The 17,949-nt window shown below is 37.3% G+C and overlaps 1 protein-coding gene across 2 annotated transcripts in view; it reads left to right on the plus strand.

The window, feature by feature from the left end:
* Positions 1 to 17,949, plus strand: part of TRPC1 (transient receptor potential cation channel subfamily C member 1) — a 64,329-nt gene that overhangs the window by 43,017 nt on the left and 3,363 nt on the right. For both annotated transcript variants that reach the window (XM_028505189.2, XM_036017873.1), the window contains 4 exons: positions 4,050 to 4,189; positions 5,804 to 5,947; positions 15,260 to 15,435; positions 17,168 to 17,369. In XM_028505189.2, the coding sequence (XP_028360990.1) occupies positions 4,050 to 4,189; positions 5,804 to 5,947; positions 15,260 to 15,435; positions 17,168 to 17,369 (662 nt within the window). The remainder of the gene's footprint in view (positions 1 to 4,049; positions 4,190 to 5,803; positions 5,948 to 15,259; positions 15,436 to 17,167; positions 17,370 to 17,949) is intronic.

Consider the following 17,949-nt stretch of genomic DNA (forward strand, 5'->3'; position numbering starts at 1 on the left):
ATGGAGGGAGACCAATAGGATGCTGTTGCTGTATTCCAGTGGAAGCTGGTGGTATCTTGGATTTAGGGATGTTGTGATAGGAAAAGAGATAAAGAAACAAAATATCTTGAGAGATATTTACAAAGTGAAGCCAATACAACATGGAAATGCAGATTATGTAGGGGGTGAGGGAGAGGGAGATTATTAAACAACATAGATATTTTGGTAGAGTACTAGGTTTGGAGGTTTGTGAGTGGGTATACCTACAGTGTCGTTCTGGATAGGTTGAAATTGCACAGTCTTTGAGACATCCCAAAGAGATGTCTGTCAGACATCTTAGTCTGGAGCTGAAGAGGAAGTCTAAACTTGAGTTAGTCATTGTGAATAAACTATGGTCATGGATGTGACATTGGAAAATTAGAAGAGAGGACCTAGGACCAAGCCTTGAGGAATCCCAAAATCATGGAATTACAGTTTGCTAATGTTTGTTACTAATTCTAAAAAACAAAAACAAGGAGGACCCTAAAATATAGGGATCTCTGGCCAGTGTAGTGATTACATTGCTTATTATAGTTTAAGTTACTTCGTTCTTCCAATGCAATTGAGAAGTATGAAGTTTGTTGTATGCTAGCTTTGTTTTTGGTGTGGGGTGTGCACAGGAGATGGGAAGCTGCCTGACAGTGGTACTTACTGCTCTTTCATATGCCTCTGACTTTTTTAACCAAAAATCTTTTCCAAATCATGTTCTGATTTTAGCCAAGAGTTCCCTTTAGGTATAATATTGCATTTTACAGAATGCAATTCTACTTATTTTTGTAAGCATTTTGGGGGGCAGGTTAGTGTTATAGTGTCACAGTAATTGAGTTAATAAAATGTAGACTGTTTGGTTTAACATTTTCAGGTAGTTTATTATATATTTTTTTCTTCCCTGTTATCTCTTCATTTTAAATAGCTGCTCATCCAAGTGGAATTCTTTCTTTTTTTAAAAAAAGATTTTATTTATTTATTTTTAGAGAGAGGGGAAGGGACGGAGAAAGAGAGGGAGAAAAACATCAATGTGTGGTTGCATCTTGCACACTCCTCACCATGGACCTGGCCCACAACCCAGGCATGTGCCCTGACTGGGAATCGAACCAGCAACCCTTTGGTTCACAGGCTGGCACTCAGTCCACTGAGCCACACTACCCAGGGCCCAAGTGGAATTCTTTTTTTTTTTTTTAAAGATTTTCTTTATTTATTTTTAGAGAAGGAAGGGAGGGAGATAGAGAGAGAGAGAGAGAGAGAGAGAGAGAGAGAGAGAAACATCAATGTGCAGTTTCTGGGGCTAAGGCCTGCAACCCAGGCATGTACCCTGACTGGGAATCAAACCTGCGACACTTTGGTTTGCAGCCCACGCTCAATCCACTGAGCTATGCCAGCCAGGGCCCAAGTGGAATTCTTAAAAGTGCTTTTCTTGTCAGATCTGCAAATATTTGTAAATGTTTTTTTCTATATAAAATATGGTTACTGTATAATTAAGATGTTATGAACAGAGTTTTTCAAGAATGTGTCATGTTTCCCAGGGGAACTGTTCTCCCTTCTGGGAAGCCAGAGAATAATTTTGATTGATTTAACTTGATCTTCACCCATATGTTATGTTACAACACTGTTCTTTCATTATTTTATAATATTTTAAAATATCTTAATGTAGGAATGTATCATAAAATTATCCTGGATTACATTATTGTTCTCTGGCACTCCTAGCAATATATAACTCTGGAGGAATCTCTGGCCAAAAATAGGGAAGTTTTGTTTGTTTGTTTGTTTTTTAACTGTTTATGTTTATTTACTTAATGTAATTTTTTGAGCACCTACTATGTACCAGGTGCTATTCAGGACATTTACATTTAGGATGTTGGTTAATAAAACAGATTCTTACCCTTAAAGAACTTACCCCAAATGAGGGGAAGATAGTTAATAATAGACATACTAAGTAAACTGTACCCAATGCTTAAAAAGGATAAGTACTAAGGGGAAAAAACAGAAGCAGAGTTGGGGGGTTGGGAGTGGGGAGCATGGGGTTTGCAATTTTAAATAGAGTGATAAGAGTAGGTGGTGGCAAAAACATGAAGTGAGGGTGTTAGCCAAATGGTTATCTAGGTGAGGAGCACCCAACCAGAGGGAAGTGCCAGTGTGAAGGCCTGGAGGCAGGAGTCTTGTGTGTTGCAAGAACAGCAAGGAATCAAGGAGGCCAGTGTGACTAGAGTAATAGAAGGAAAGATAGGAGAGGAGGTCAGCAAGGGAGGTAACATAGGGCTTTGCAGTCCATTGTGAGGAATTTGGTTCTGACTCTGAATGAAATGATGTAAGGGAAGGTGCAACGCGCACTCTGCATGATCGACAACAGTGATTTGGGGGTCGTATTCATACTCATAGGACACAGTAGGCAGAAACCTGGTGCCAGGCATACTTAGCTTTGTAGTGTACAAACAGGAAGTACAGCATGACAGCTTCAAATACATCTTTGTTATCGGTTCTTGCAAAAGTTTGAGGCTGCTTCAAAACCTCATAGCGGGCGCACTCAGTTATATGGGATGTGGCCATCTGGATGTGTGTGGGCTACTCCAGCTAGAGCAGCCTCAAATGTAGCAGGACTGTATCTTTTTTTTTTAATGTTTTCTTTATCTTTTTTTTAAGATTTTTTAATTTTTATTTATTTATTTTTTAGAGAGGGAAGGGAGGGAGATAGAGAGAGAGAGAGAGAGAAAGAGAGAGAGAAACATCAATGTGCGGTTGCTGGGGGTTATAGCCTGCAACCCAGGAATGTACCCTGGCTGGGAATCGAACCTGGGACACTTTGGTTCCCACCCCGCCCTCAATCCACTGAGCTACGCCAGCCAGGTGGGACTGTATCTTATAAAGCCTAAGCATGTAGCTCCCACGACAGGCACACTCTTAAGTTAACTGAGACATCACACAGAAAAGCTGAGGCCTGTGTCTCATTTTTTTTACATACTTGCTGTATATACCTTCAAGGTCTTTGAGTTCACTCATAGTCTTACCATTCCAGATGTAGTTTCTCAGTCAGTGGTTATTTCTATAATGTTGAACACAGCTGTCCTTCCGTGTTTTTCTCAACATAGTATGCTTCCAAGGAAATCACTGTAATAGAAGATAGCATGAGGTTATATTCCCTTGGAGAAAGAGTTCTGACCTGCAGTAATCCTTTCTTCTTTGAGAGTTACTACTGGGTTTTGAGAAGAAAAGTTACACTTGGCATTTTAAAAGGATTACTCTGATTGCTATGTTGAGAATAGATTTTAGGGAGATTGGAGTAAAAGAAGGGAGACCACGTAGGTTATTAAAGCAATCTGAGCAAGAGATGATGGTAGCTTGAAGTTGAAATGGTAGTGAGAAGGGTTAGATGCTAAGTATATTTTGAAAGTAGAACCAAAAGGTTTGCCACTGCATTGAATGTGTGGTTTAAAAGAAATATAAGTCAAGGTTGATTCAAGAACATTTGGATGGAGCAACTAGAAAAATGGAGTTGCCATCCAAGAAATGAAATTCTTCGAGTGCAGTGAATTTGGGGTCAGAGATTAGGAGTTCAGTTCAGACATGTAGGACATCCAGTTGGAGACATAGAGCATCCAAGTACCTATGCAAGTAGAATTCAAGGGAGGTTTACAGATATTTATTATTATATAAATACAGGCTGAGTTTAGAAACATGCATTTGGAAGCCTGCCACACATATGTATTCAAAGCCATTAGACTGGGCTGGGTGAGGTCCCCGGAAGAGGGAGTATAGGTGAGAAAGGGGTCAGGAACTGAGCCTTTGGATGTGTGTCTGTGGGGCATGGGTTTGTTTTCTTTTGCTTGTTGACCTTACTCCCTCTCTGTGAAAGATAGTATATGAAATTTAAGATTATTTTGTTTCAAATTTTAGAATTTTTACTGAAAAGTTTTTTCTTAATGAGGCCATAGCTGATGCAAATGTTATTTATTTAATACTTTGAGTCTTAAAGTATTTTTCACTTTATTATTGAATTAAGAGAGCATTATCTGATTTTTTCCTTTTTTTTTTTTTAGGGATGATTTGGTCAGACATTAAAAGGCTCTGGTATGAAGGGTTGGAAGACTTTTTAGAAGAATCTCGTAATCAACTCAGTTTTGTCATGAATTCACTTTATTTGGCAACCTTTGCCCTCAAAGTGGTTGCTCACAACAAGGTGACTATTAGCTATGTCAGCTGGAGGCACGGATGAAGTTTATTTAGGAAGAACCTGGTTAGATACCTAGCTACCCAGTTCAGAGTTACATTGGCTCAAATCCGTATCTGATGTGTTTTCATTTTAAACCTATCCCTGTGCACTCCTTCCAGTAGTTTAAGGGAGGTGAATCACCTTTAAATGTTAGTTACCTATTATATGTCAAGCACTGTGGTTGATGCTCACTATACTTTATCTCACTTTATCCTCACAGGGACTCTATGAGACAGGTGTCCTTATTCCCATTTTTCAAATAAGGAAAATGAAGCTCAGAAATATTAAGTAGCTTGTCCAAGACCACACAGTAAGAAACCAAGACTGGATTTAAATCCAGGTCTGTCTAGATGTTTTCTTTCTACCAAATGCTGATTCCTTATATCTGAGCTAGGTTTATGTACCTCATTAAGTACCTCCATAGGTACTTAAAAGGAAAACACAAAGTTACTTAAATTAATTAGCATTAGATATCTTCACATCTGCCAGAAAAAACTTACATGAATACAATTCATTATATAGTACTTCACACATTCCAAATTATGATTTATTTTACACAGCTTAAAAAGTAATGTATATGTAATTGTTTTTCCGATGCCTATGTTAAATTTAGAAATTGACAAATATCTAGCCTTATTGATATCTTACAATTTTACTTGTATAAAGATTTGTGCTTCCCCTAGCCAAGAAAAGGTCATAGATTTTATGTTAACTAAAGATAAGGTATTTTCTGGATTTTTTGACCAATTTATAGACTATAGGAAAAGTGAACTGGTTATCTAACATAATTTTACTTTATTAAAAACCTGGTTCCTTTACATAATCAGCAGTATGCAATATGTTTGTTAGGTGTCTTCAATGACCAGAGTTGTGAAATTACTAAGAAATAAAAATTGGTCATACATAGATGTATGGTTCAAGAAAGAGTTGAGGGTCATTGTTTTTTTAGACTGGTCTCTTTAGTTGTAGAAGTGGGTGCTTAGATCATATATTAGCTGAATCAGGACATTTTGAGAATTAAAGGGGACAAATACTGTTAGCAATTGTTCCAGGATAACTGGTTTATAACTTGGGACTACCCCAGGCATTTGGAACACATGGCCACTCTATGTCTGGTAACGATGCACCCTCTTTGCCTTGGCATTTAGAAGGAATGAGACCTTCTCCAGTTCATTCTAGAATCCTGAGTCAAGGGGCTAGGTTAATTTAATATGATAGCTAATAAATTAACATGTAAGCATACTTTAAATTTGTGTTGTGGAATTTAAGAAAAACTAGCAAACATTTCATTCATGAAATGTTCAAGGACAGTTTTTAAAATTGTTTAATTTTTTAAAAATCTAACAACTTCTGAGAACCCCATGTAGAATAAGGGCATTGCCTTATCTATGTAGAAATCTTATATTTAGTTAAAACAGTGTTATTTCTATTAAAAGAAGAAAAACTTTATAAAACATAAACGGTGATCTCCCACAAGGAGATGTAACTTAAATAGGTTGTTTTCCCCCAAGAACTGCAGTATGTTTCAGTTTTCCTAAATTGAGAGATCTATTTACCTTTGGCTTTTCTTCCTAACTTCAGTTTCATGACTTTGCTGATCGGAAGGACTGGGACGCATTTCACCCCACACTGGTGGCAGAAGGGCTTTTTGCATTTGCAAATGTGCTGAGTTATCTTCGTCTGTTTTTCATGTATACAACAAGTTCTATCTTGGGTCCATTACAGGTAAATAAATAACATTTTTTAAAGACTATTTGTTAGATGTTTGTTTTTGAAAATAATTAACAATTAAAAGGACACAGTATGTTCATCTACTTGCTTCTGGCTTAATGATAATCCTTAGCTTTTAAGTATTGAAACTTTACTAAACTGTGGCCCATTGTCTGTCTCTTCCTAGTCCATAGACATGGATAGCTTTTAAATATAGTTATACCTCAGACATTAGAGGGACATAAAAATCTGCTTCTTACCAAAATGAATCTCACATTTAAAGTTTTAAGTGATAAATATAAGGGAGGTGTTGTATAAACAGAATTTATATTATATGAGTTTGAAAATATGTAAGCTCTATTTTAAAAAATACTCTTTCACTTTGTTTAATAAGTATTAAATGCAGTAAGTTGAAAAATAGCATAATTAGAGCTAAAAAATTCACAGAATTCATATAGTCCAGTTTTTCATATAGTATATTATAGTTAAAGAAACTGAGCTTTTGAGATGTTATGTGGTTATTATATATGAGAGTCCAGAACTAAATGCTTATGTTTTTTGCAGTAAAGAAAGGACTAAAATTGGTTGAATTTACCCCACAGATTTTAGTAGTTGATTATTTTATAGAAAGTGGGATCAATGCTGCTAGGTGCTTGGCTCCACATATACTCTTAAGTTATAAATCTGAAAATCTAAGCAATATTTATTTTTCCTTGATAAATCAAAATTTACTAACAATTTTAGATTCACTTTTATATTTTTAAAGGAGATATTTTTTGGAAACTAAGGTAAAACTTATTTTTATCATAATTCTTTTAAAAAATATTTTTATTGTTGTTCAATTATAGTATCCCATATGTAAACACAAGGCAAAATTACCCTTTCCAGAGATGTGAAAATAAAATGTGTAAGGGAAACCTGATTTGATTTGGTTTGCGCTATCATTCTCAACAGTGTTTCCTGAAGTGTGACTCCCTTAACCAGATCTGACGGAAATAAGTTTGGGACACACTGCATTCCGTATACTTCTTTTGGGAGTTCGCAGTCCACATTATTACAGTCAAGTCTGTGAGAAAGAAGTAAAAAAACTTGTTTAACCTTGTTCAAATTATCATTACTTATATTCATTTAATGCCATACCCATCTTTCACAAAATATGCTAATAAGGTCTCTGTTTTCCTCCAAAATATAGTACGTGAAACACCAATTTGAACCATCTTTTATTTTTATTTAATTTTGCCACTAATATCTTTTATGAACATTTTAAGCAAGAGTTAACAGTATTTTTTCATGGATGTTGATTTTTTTAAGCTAAAAACTGATGGTATCACTCAGTTCATGTACTAGAAATTTCTTTATGAATTTCTAGAGTTAAAAAGGAGAAAGTATATTATTATTTCTTACTGAGTTATCTATTTGTTTTTCTTATCTACTTCAAATTATCTATTTGTCCTCCTAAATCTCTTCCCCAAAACTACAGATGTGCTCACAAATGCCGCAGTTGTCACTTCTGCTGCTGGGTGTGTGTTCTCTCCAAGCAGGGTCATTCGTGGAGTTCTAACAGCCATAGAACTAACAAGTAGTTTGTCAGGCCAACAAATATTTGTTGTGTTCCTATTTTTTAAAATGTCTTCAGGGTAATCATAATACATGTTTAAATGTTATGATCCAGTTCAGCAAATGATTTCTTAAAACAATTATCTTATTAAGGTATAATTTGCATAGAATAAAATGTACCCATTTTAACTGTATAGTTTGATGAGTTTTGCAAATGTATAAATTTGTTCAATTACCACTATAATCAAGATATAGAACATTTGCATTCCTCCTAAGAGTTACCTGATGCCTTTTTGCATTTAGTATTGGGTTGGCCAAAAACTGAGTTTAGTTTTTTCTGTACAATGTCTTTAGTAGTGCTTAGTTGTCTTTAATTTCACTTGCAACAATTTTGCTAGATTGTATAGTGACAGCTGCATTTAAAAAACCATATCAAAATTGGTGAATTTTCATGCAGCCATTGTAATATTGAAGGTGGAAGAAAATATGCAACATTTTTTGTACATTATGCTTTATTGTTTCAAGAAAGATAAAAACGCAACTAAAACACAAAAAAGAATTTGTGCAGTGTATGAAGAAGGTGCTGTGACTGATTGGAAGTGTCAAAAGTGGTCTATGAAATTTCTTGGTACTATTGACATTCTGGCCAAATAGTTCTTCACTGTGAGGCTGTCTTGTCCATGGGAAGGTGTTTAGCAGCACCCCTGGCCTCTACCTACTAGAAGCCAATAGCAGGAGATAGCCAACATCCTCAAAACATTCAAATCAATATAAAGTTATTGGTGAAAATGAAAAATGTGTCTTTTATTTCATGGAAAAAAACTAAACAGACATTTTGGGCAACCCAGTATTCCCCACCCCCACCCGCCCTTGTATCAGGCAACCATTGATTATATGTGTGTGGTTGTCTAATGCAGGCTAGTCTGAGAAGTGAAGGATTTGAAAGTACAAGTAGAATTAATGTGGTGTTACAAAGCAAACCTTCCAGACAGAAGGTCATTTCCATCTTTAGAGTCTGACTGGTTCTCATGGTTGCAGCCTCCTTGCTCCAAGTCATCACATCAAGGGGAAGAACAGAGGGCAAAAGGCAGGTAGCCTGGGGCTGCTGTCCTTCTCTTTTTATCAAGAGAACAAGTACTTTCCAAATACTTCCACTTGTAACTCATTGGCCAGAATTTGTGCATGTGACTATTTGTAGCTACAAGGAAGTCTGAGGAGATAAGTACTTTTAATGGAGCTTATTTTCCCACAAGAAACCAAGATTTGGTTAGTTAGGAAGAGGGCAAAACATAGATATTGAACAGGAACCTGTAGAGTCATATTTTCAGGCTTTTTAAAAAGAAGCTTTCAGATAGAGTTGTTTTCTAGTGTAGTCTTATTAACATGACAGATTTGTATAATGTAATGGTGCCGATGTATTCTAGGATAATTTTATGTATAACATTTATAATTCCCTTTTTATATTTCCTTCATCATAAGTAAGAAACTAAATCAAACTAGAGTAATCCAGTTATGAATATAAAACTAAAATAAATGCGAAAAGGAAATTGACAATGTTAACTACTTTAGCAAAAGTACAACTTTTTCCCTTTATGTACATAACCTACTATTTCAGACAGTGTTTTTTATATAATAACTGCAGTTGTTTGTTAAATTTATCTGCATTTACTACTGTTTTTTCCTTTCAAATCTTTGCAGATTTGAAGTTGACAAACTTTTATTTTAACTGGTTATATAATCTATAGTAAGGGCACAGAGCTCTCCCTTTGTTAGGATATGACCATATTTTCTCATCCGAATGGAGACACTTTGGGAAATGAAAAGGATGCCATTAATTATACTAAGTTGGCGCAATAACTATAAACTGGGACTGTCCTAGGCAAATCAAGGTTTTTGGACTATCCTATGGTGGGATATAAAAAAATGATTCTGTATTCAGCAATGATGAAATCCTTTGTACTAGCATTTGACATTTTTTATGATTGTATTTATTAAATTTGTGACTTACATTGTAGGTAGAGATTGAAAGGTGGCCTTCTACAATCTTCCCCTCCTTACTTTCCAGCCATTTCTCACTGTACGTATCTCTTTGTCCCTTCCTGAACTGGTTCTCCACTTGGGTGAAGAGCAGTCACTAACCCCACACATCGCCAGTGCTTTCCCACTTCCATGTCATTGTTCGTGTTATTACCCTGTTATCCAAGCCATGTCCTCTGCTTGTTGAAATTTTACTTACTTGTTTAACCAACACATATTGAGTACCTGAAGGTACTGGGCTCTGGGGATACTAAAATTCATAATAAGCTGCAATATCTCCTTAAGGAGTTCATAGTTCACCGAGGGTGATAAGCAAGCAGTGGCATTTAGAGCGGTAAATGCTGAAACACAGAGCTTCGGTCCAAGGCGTCAGAGAAGACTCCCGGGAGAGATGGCACTGGAACGAAGCACTGAAAGATGAGCAGAGAGGAGGTGGGTGGGGGGCGTTCCAGGAGCGGAACCTGCGCCAGCTTTAGTGTCTTCTCCACTGGGAATTGATCCGGGCGCCTCTACACCCACGCGAAAGGAGTACTCCAGCCGATGAACTTCATACTTGGAACCTTTAATGAGCATTTCCTTAAGCTCGTCTTAATTGTAAACCAATTTAAATTTAGTTTGTCTAAAATTGTAAGTTACATTGTTTCTACTAAATTAAAACCTCCTTAAGGATAGGGGAATTTTCTCATTTGCATTTTACTCACTCCTTTGCCATAGCAGTTACTTAATGGATGTTTGTTGAATTTAAAAACTGGTGCTGATTACTGTGAGAAAAAGAAAACAGCTGATGGAGAAATAGGCCTCTATTCTAGCCGTTGCCATAGCTACGTTATTCAGAATAATAACAGCAGCTAACATTTACTGGATGTTTTGTGTGCACTGGGCACTGTGCTAAGTCTTCAGCTTGCTTAATCCTCATCAAGCCCTTGCTATTTTTATTTCCATTTTACAAATGGCGAATCTATGGAATTGGAGAGGTTAGATAGTCCATAGAACTTATAAGTGGAGTCAAGAGTTGAGCCTGAGTCTGACTCCAGAGACCAACGAGCTCTGTGACATTAGCTCCCCTGCTTTTATGAAGGATGTTACCTCTGCACCTCAGCTGGCGTAACGGGGTAGAATCTATAAATAGCGGTGGTCACAGTAATAAAGGCAGTGAACACTGGAGTCCTTAATGTGGATCTTTTAAAAAATTTTTATTTTCTATTTTTTTATTTTTTCCTTTTTATTGACTTTATTGATGTGGCACTGGTTAACACAATTGCACAGCCATTCTACAACTCATCATCTGTACACCGGATTGCGTGCTCACCGCCCAAACTGTTCTAAGACCTTTACATTTATTATCTCATGTAATCCTCACAACCATTCTAAGAGGCAGACGCTTTTATTTTCATTTTACAGAGGAAGAAACAGAGGTATAGGCACATTAAGTAACATGAGCAAGGTCACACAGCTGGTAAGTAGCGAAACTGAGACTCCCATCCAGGAGAGGTGGCTCCAGAGCTGCTGGTTTTAACCACGCTGCAAAGCTGCTTCTGTTTGTGTGCTACGGGTAATATGATTCCTCATTACCTTTTATTGTACAATAGTTCTGTGAGCAGGTATCAATAATTTATAGATTTTTAAAATTCCCCATGGTTTTCCACATGTTTCCAGTGAATTAAACAACTTTTAACACTAGTAGTTAGATGGTTAGACAGAAAGGAAAGAGAGGACCACAAAGCTTTCATCATCATCTTCTTGCTCCATGACTTACTGTGACCTCATCTCTGTGAGTCTCGGGTGCTGGGTCTGTTGGGAGGATGGAATGGGTCAACGTGTACAGCATGCAAAGCCGAGCACCCGGCACACGGAGGGCTTTCCATAGTGATTAGGAATGCCTCCACTCCCTCTACAGTCAGTGGAGTTCGCTGTGGCAGGCCTGGAAAATGATGCAAGAGAACTGGAAAAGTTCAGGTAGTGCCTAATGCCTGAGTGCATACTTTATTCCTAGCAAATTATTAAATTTGGCTTTACTGGATAATTACTAGGTTTAATATAGTGTCCTGCGTAGCTCAAATGGTATATTGTTGTCATGTGTAATGAGTAAAAAGTGGTTTCAGGTATTTTGCATTTGGGGGATGGATATTTTTCTTTTAAGAAGCATAGAAGGTTGGAGCTAGAGGAAAACTTACAGGTCATGTAGTCTAGGGGCTCCCAACTGGAGAGGCTGCTGCAGTCATCTGCATTCTCCAGTCCTGTCTGCACAGGCGCTGATTAGATAGACGGGGCTAGCTCTGGCAAATTTTTAACAAAGCATGCACGTGAGTGGGTCATGCAGCATTTGGCCATCCCTTTCATACATCAGGAAACTAAGGCTGGGCTCACACAGCGTTAGAAAGAAGACCTGGTGTAAATAGTTAACAGTTGCATCTTTTGGGGATGTGTATTCATTGGTTAATTCAACAAGCCCTGCTGTATGGAGGAACTGTTTTGTGAGAACAAAATCCTTAATTGTACCCAGTCCCAAATTTTTAATGGGAGAGCTAAGATAAAACCACAAAGTGATATTTTAGAAAAGCACTTGCAAGGAGTTAGAAGCAAGAATTCACTTCTGCCTCTGCCGTCTATTAGCTCTGTTCCCTGAGCCGTTCATTGAATCGTTGAGCTTCAGTTTGTCACTTGGAAAAACAGAGGTAATATTAGCCTTTCCCACCTTTAGGGTAAATAAAAATATGTGATACCTCTTGAAAAATGGTCGAGTTAGATTTAGAAAGCATATAAAAAGTAGTTATGTATTCAACATTTTAATTAATAAGTCAGGCTCTGGAGTTTACTGACATAGTCCTGCCCTTAAACCCTGCTAGGAGAGACAACAACATAAAATATTAGTATAAAGTGAAAAATGGTATTTTAGAGATTATATACAAAGTGCTTTGGAGCATGACCGCGGGGATGCCTGGAGAGTCAGGAAAGTTTCTTAGAGGTGGTAAAATTTGGTCCGGGCCTTGAAGGGATGAGAGGCTTTGCCTGCGAAGAACCAAGGGAGAGTGGTGAGAACAGAAACGGGGGAGTCACACTAGCGGGGCGTGCTTTGAGGGGACAGGGTGTCCTTTGTTCCTAGACCATGTGTTGCAGTTGGGAAGGTGAGGCCTGGGAAGGCAAGACCGGGCTGTGCTCTGAAGGTCTCTGTGCCAGGAACTGGAGTATTATCACACAGGGAAAGGAGGTTGGAAGCATGAATGACTTGATTGGGGAACTTTTAGGTAGATAGTTATACCTTTTTCTGGAGAAAGACTTGGAAGGATGACTAGAAGTTGTCATTGTTCTTGCTTCCTTTTATCAATGTTTTCTCTGTGCTACACAGTGCTTTTTGCCTCTGTTAAAATTTTCTAAGGATCAGTCTTTAGTGGCATTAACATACCAAAAGAAATGATTCTTATAGTACCTCAGTATTTCTGTTTCTCCCCAAAAGGATGTGTTCATTTCAGTCACATAAGCAGGGTAAAAGCACTGTCTTCACCACATTAATAATGTTTGGTGCTACCTGTCTTAGTAGTTTACTATAATTCCATTTTTCTGGTTGTTAGGAACGATATATACATTTTTTCTCTGTGTTTTAGTATTAACTGCTGTGTAAATTTTAGTATTGATATTTTAATTACCTTTATCTTTCCATTTAATTCTTAATTCTCATATTTCTCAAGTAAAATTGTTAATAAGTCTTAAGTAAACATTTAAGAGAGCATTGTTATTATTTTTACAAATAAATAAGCCTAATAATCTTTCTCACACTGAAATAAATGCACTCTTTTAATGTTCGCCTTCCCCGTGAAGGGTTAACGTGCTCCTGGGGCCAATGTCAATGCCATGATCCCCACTGTGGGTGCTGGGGGTTGTCCACACTCACAAGAGCTAATGTCATGCTTTTAAAGAACAACTCATGAACTTTGTGGTTTTCTTATTAAACATTGCTTATCTTAGTGTTAAAATTGAATTACTCTTTAAAACTTTGTAATGTTAAATTAGAGCTTCTATTGTATTTTGGGACTAAATTTTTTAAATTAAAAAAGCCTTTAAGTTTACAGCATCTGCATATTTTTCAAAAGCAATCTTTTCTGAAGTTACTTAAAGCAATTACTGTATTCTTACTGTCATAACTTAATAAGTTCTCTATTAATATGGTAGGCTTTATCCTAAGCACTCATAGTCTGAATAAATGATTTCTTTTCCAAGGTGATCCATACATTTTGAGCTTTCTGATTCTAAAAGCTGCCTGTTTCTTTTTGCAAGAGGGCCAAGTGAGGTAAGGGTAAGATTTTAAAAGTACCATGTGGTTTGGTCACATGTGCAAGCCAGGCATATTGGACCTCTTGCTACTGCAGAGCATGGGTCCCTAGTTTACGGCGTACATAAAAACTTTAGCAGGCCTCTTCTCCTTAATTCGCTGGCTCACATTAGTGAGCTGGAAGGGCATGGCCCCTGGCCTGCTGTTACCATTTTGTATCATTGTGAGTGGCATATGTTGTTTTGGCAGGCTTGAGGTAGCTAGGAATTTTATTTGAAGCACGATTTTATTATATAAATTTGACCTGGTTAAATTTGAGGAAGGATCATTTTTAAACACTAACTTTTGTACTTTAAAAGTAATAAATGCATACAGTAAAGAAAATTCAAAGTGAGAAAGTCTGTCTTCCAGCTCCTAGCCCTACCTGCAGATAAGCATTGTTAACGGTTTCTTGAGTAAACTTCCAGAGGTTTCCTGTGCATATTGAACCATATCTATCCCTAAATACTATATGATATATCCCTTAAAAAATAGAAATGGCAGCAGTTATAGTACTATCCCATACCCTACTTTTTGACATAGTACTTCATGGACACCTTTCTTATTAAACGGTGTTTAATAAGCACAGCACGCACAGCTGCACCGTTCTGTGTAACGAACCGCAGTTAGGACCTTCTCATTCCTTTGCTGCTTCTGACAATGCCGCAGTGAAAATCCTTGTGTACACACGCACCTTTGTGTACTTCCTGTCTATTGGCTAAATTTGTAGGAAAGGAAATGCTGCATCAAAAGGGTAATGTCAAATCATTCTCCAAATTTGTATGCCAATTTAAAGGTCAAAAATGGGTGAAAAGTGCTAATTCCCCAGATTTGAAGAAGTATTGAAGAAGAATGAAATTAGGGTTGGATAAAGCTTCCAGATGCACTACACATGTCTACATTACAGAAGACACTCTTATTAATACTACACCCTCTGATTTGGCTTGCACACATATTTTCTTATAATGGACCCACAATGAAAGAAAATCAGTTACCTCAGCCAAAAAGATTAAGGGCAGTCCTGGGGGAGGAAATGCTGTTCTTGGGGAATTGGTTGCAAAAATTAAATGAAATACTTTCTCATATTGATTATATATTTGTAAACTTTAAGAAACTATAAATATAAGCATTTATTTCCCTTTAGATTTTAGTCCTTGAAAATTAGGCTTTTTTCTTAAATGTCCATGTCTCTACCTTTACCGTCATAGCAACAAAGTCCTCTGCGGACTTGGCGTAAATAGATTGGCTTTTGTTAGGCAGCTGGAGTTTTGATGTTTGCAAAGTGCTAAACTATCTCAAAGAGATGGAAAAAAAAGCAATAGTTTGTGGCTCATATGTGTGTCTTCCTCTCATTTCCTGGCCATTTAATATTTAACATTTTATTTTCCCAATAATTTTAATGAACACCTATGTAATATATTCCACAGATTTCAATGGGACAGATGCTTCAGGATTTTGGAAAGTTCCTTGGGATGTTCCTTCTTGTTTTGTTTTCTTTCACAATTGGGTTGACACAGCTGTATGATAAAGGCTATACTTCAAAAGAACAGAAAGACTGTGTGGGCATCTTCTGTGAACAGCAAAGCAATGACACCTTCCATTCGTGAGTGTCTTTTAAAATTTTTAGCAAATATATTTCTCCCTATGGCAGTGATTTTCAACCCTCTTCACCTCATGGCACACATAAACTAATTTCTAAAATTCTGTGGCATGCCTAAAAACCTAGTACATTTTTTGTAGTGTGACAAAATATAGTAGGTATAATTCATTCACACCAGGCAGCTGTTGTTGTTTGGCTGTGGTCATTATTTTATTTGACAGTTGAAGGGAGAAGGGGTCAGTGCACCTGACTGAAGAGTCAGGCATTTGCGTGTCTGAAAAATTCCTATGGCACAGCGGCTGAAAATCACTGTTCTATTGTGCTTTGTATGAATTGGTACCTACAGAAATAGAACTTCAAATTTTCTTTAAGAAATTCCTTTTAATAAGAAATACTTATTTTTGTGAGTCATTTGACAGTTATCTTTACACGTAGCATATGAAATACTTGGTAGGCCTGAGTTAGTCCACGGTCTCCCCCGCTGCCGTCTGCTGGACCGCGGGGCCCCTGGCATTTGGTGCACGGCTGGCCTGTGGGGCAGGACAGTTCTTTGTCGGTTGTATGGACTGCAAGATGCTCAACACATTTGCTTCTCATCATTGTTACCACCAGAACAGTCTCTCGTGTCCTTAACACTTGTTCGGAGGTTATTAGAATGGAGAATTATTAAAGCTTCATGAGCAATTTTCCCCTCTAATTTACTGTTATAATACATATATACCATAATTACATGAGTAAAGAATTGAACAACCAATTGTGAGGCAGACAAAATACTGCCCCTCATTCTTAAATAAAGTAATGGAGAAGGTGTGTTGAATTGTATACTTGTTGTGTTCCTGTTATGTACCAACTATTCTTCAGTTACTTTCATGTCATCTTATTTAAGGAATAAGAGTAAATGAATGATAAATATTCACCTAACACCTTCCATATACCAAACACGGTTCTAAGTGCTGAATTAATGAAGTATCAGGGAACAAAACAACCTCATGGAGCTTACATTCTACTGAGATGACACAGACAGTAAAAAGAAATAAAATAAGAGAACTCAAACATACAGTGTGTTCCACAGTGATAAGGGCTAAATCGACGAAACTTGGGCCAGGGGCATGTGCGGGTGAGAGGGTGCAGTTTTAGATGGGAGGTTAGGGAAGGCCCCGCAGGAGATGGCAGTCAAGTGCAGATGTACAGCTGGTGAAGGATCAAGCCGCGGAGGGGGTATCTGGGGGAAGAGCACTGGCAGATGGAGGGAATGGCAAAGGCAAAGGCCCTGAGACAGGGGTGTGTCTGCATATTTGAGGAAAAGCCAGGAGGCCCGAGTGGGTGTGATGTGGTGGATCCGAGGGAGAGCTGTGGGAGACAAAGTAGAAAGGTAAAGGGGATCCTGTAGCACCTTGCTGGGCTTTGTAAGGACTTGGGGCTGTTGAGATAGCCTTTAGAAATTTTGTTCAGAGGAGCAAAAAAATCTAATTAGGCATTAACAGGATCATAGACACTGCTATGTTAAGAATGGACAGAAAGTCAGTAAGAAATCAAACAGGAGTAATTTCCTTTTGAGTCTACTTTGTTTAAAGTAAGGCATATCTATACTGTTGAGTTCACCTCATTTATTTTATAAAGTATTATTCTTGGATTATCAATGTTTTCTCTTTGTAGTGTTGATATAAATGAATTCATTTTTGCTAGTTAATTTCTCTAATTTTCTTTTAAACAAAAAATGTAATCGTCTTTACAGGTTCATTGGCACTTGCTTTGCTTTGTTCTGGTATATTTTCTCCTTAGCACATGTGGCAATCTTTGTCACAAGATTTAACTACGGGGAGGAACTGCAGTCCTTTGTCGGCGCTGTTATTGTTGGGACATACAACGTGGTGGTAGTGATTGTGCTCACCAAGCTGCTGGTGGCCATGCTTCACAAGAGCTTTCAGCTGATAGCAGTGAGTGTCCACTCTCCTAAACTTTATATGCTCTTCAGACTATACCATGTGTGTGCAGTAGTAGATAAGGAAACCGAATAATACCATTAAGAATTAGTATCATTTTAAATTTATAGTTTTTAATGCAAGTAATATATATTAATGGCAAATCTTAAAACAAATTTTTATCTACAAGATGTGTAAACATTTGGACAGTTTAAAATGATCTCTCTTTTTTTCTCCTACCCCCCATGTGTGAGGGGGAACCCCCAGAGTCTTGGAATTTATTTATGAAAAATTGTGTATTTATTCTTACATGTTTAAACTTCAGTCACCTTCAAAATACTCTCCATTTGATGCAATACACCTATTGAGACAATTTTCCACTGCCTAAAACAGTTTTTGAACTCACGGATTTTGATGCCTTTTAGTGCTTCTGTTATTTTTTGTTTCACCTCTTCCACATCAGCAAAACATTTCCCTTTGAGGACTTTTTTCATCTAGGGAAACAAAAAAAGTTGCTCAGGGGAAGATCAGGTGAATAGGGAGCATGGGACATGGGGATCATGCTGTTTTGGTCAAAAATTGCTCAACACTCAGT

This window comes from Phyllostomus discolor, chromosome 2, assembly GCF_004126475.2.
Source record: "Phyllostomus discolor isolate MPI-MPIP mPhyDis1 chromosome 2, mPhyDis1.pri.v3, whole genome shotgun sequence".
Lineage (NCBI taxonomy): Eukaryota > Metazoa > Chordata > Mammalia > Chiroptera > Phyllostomidae > Phyllostomus > Phyllostomus discolor.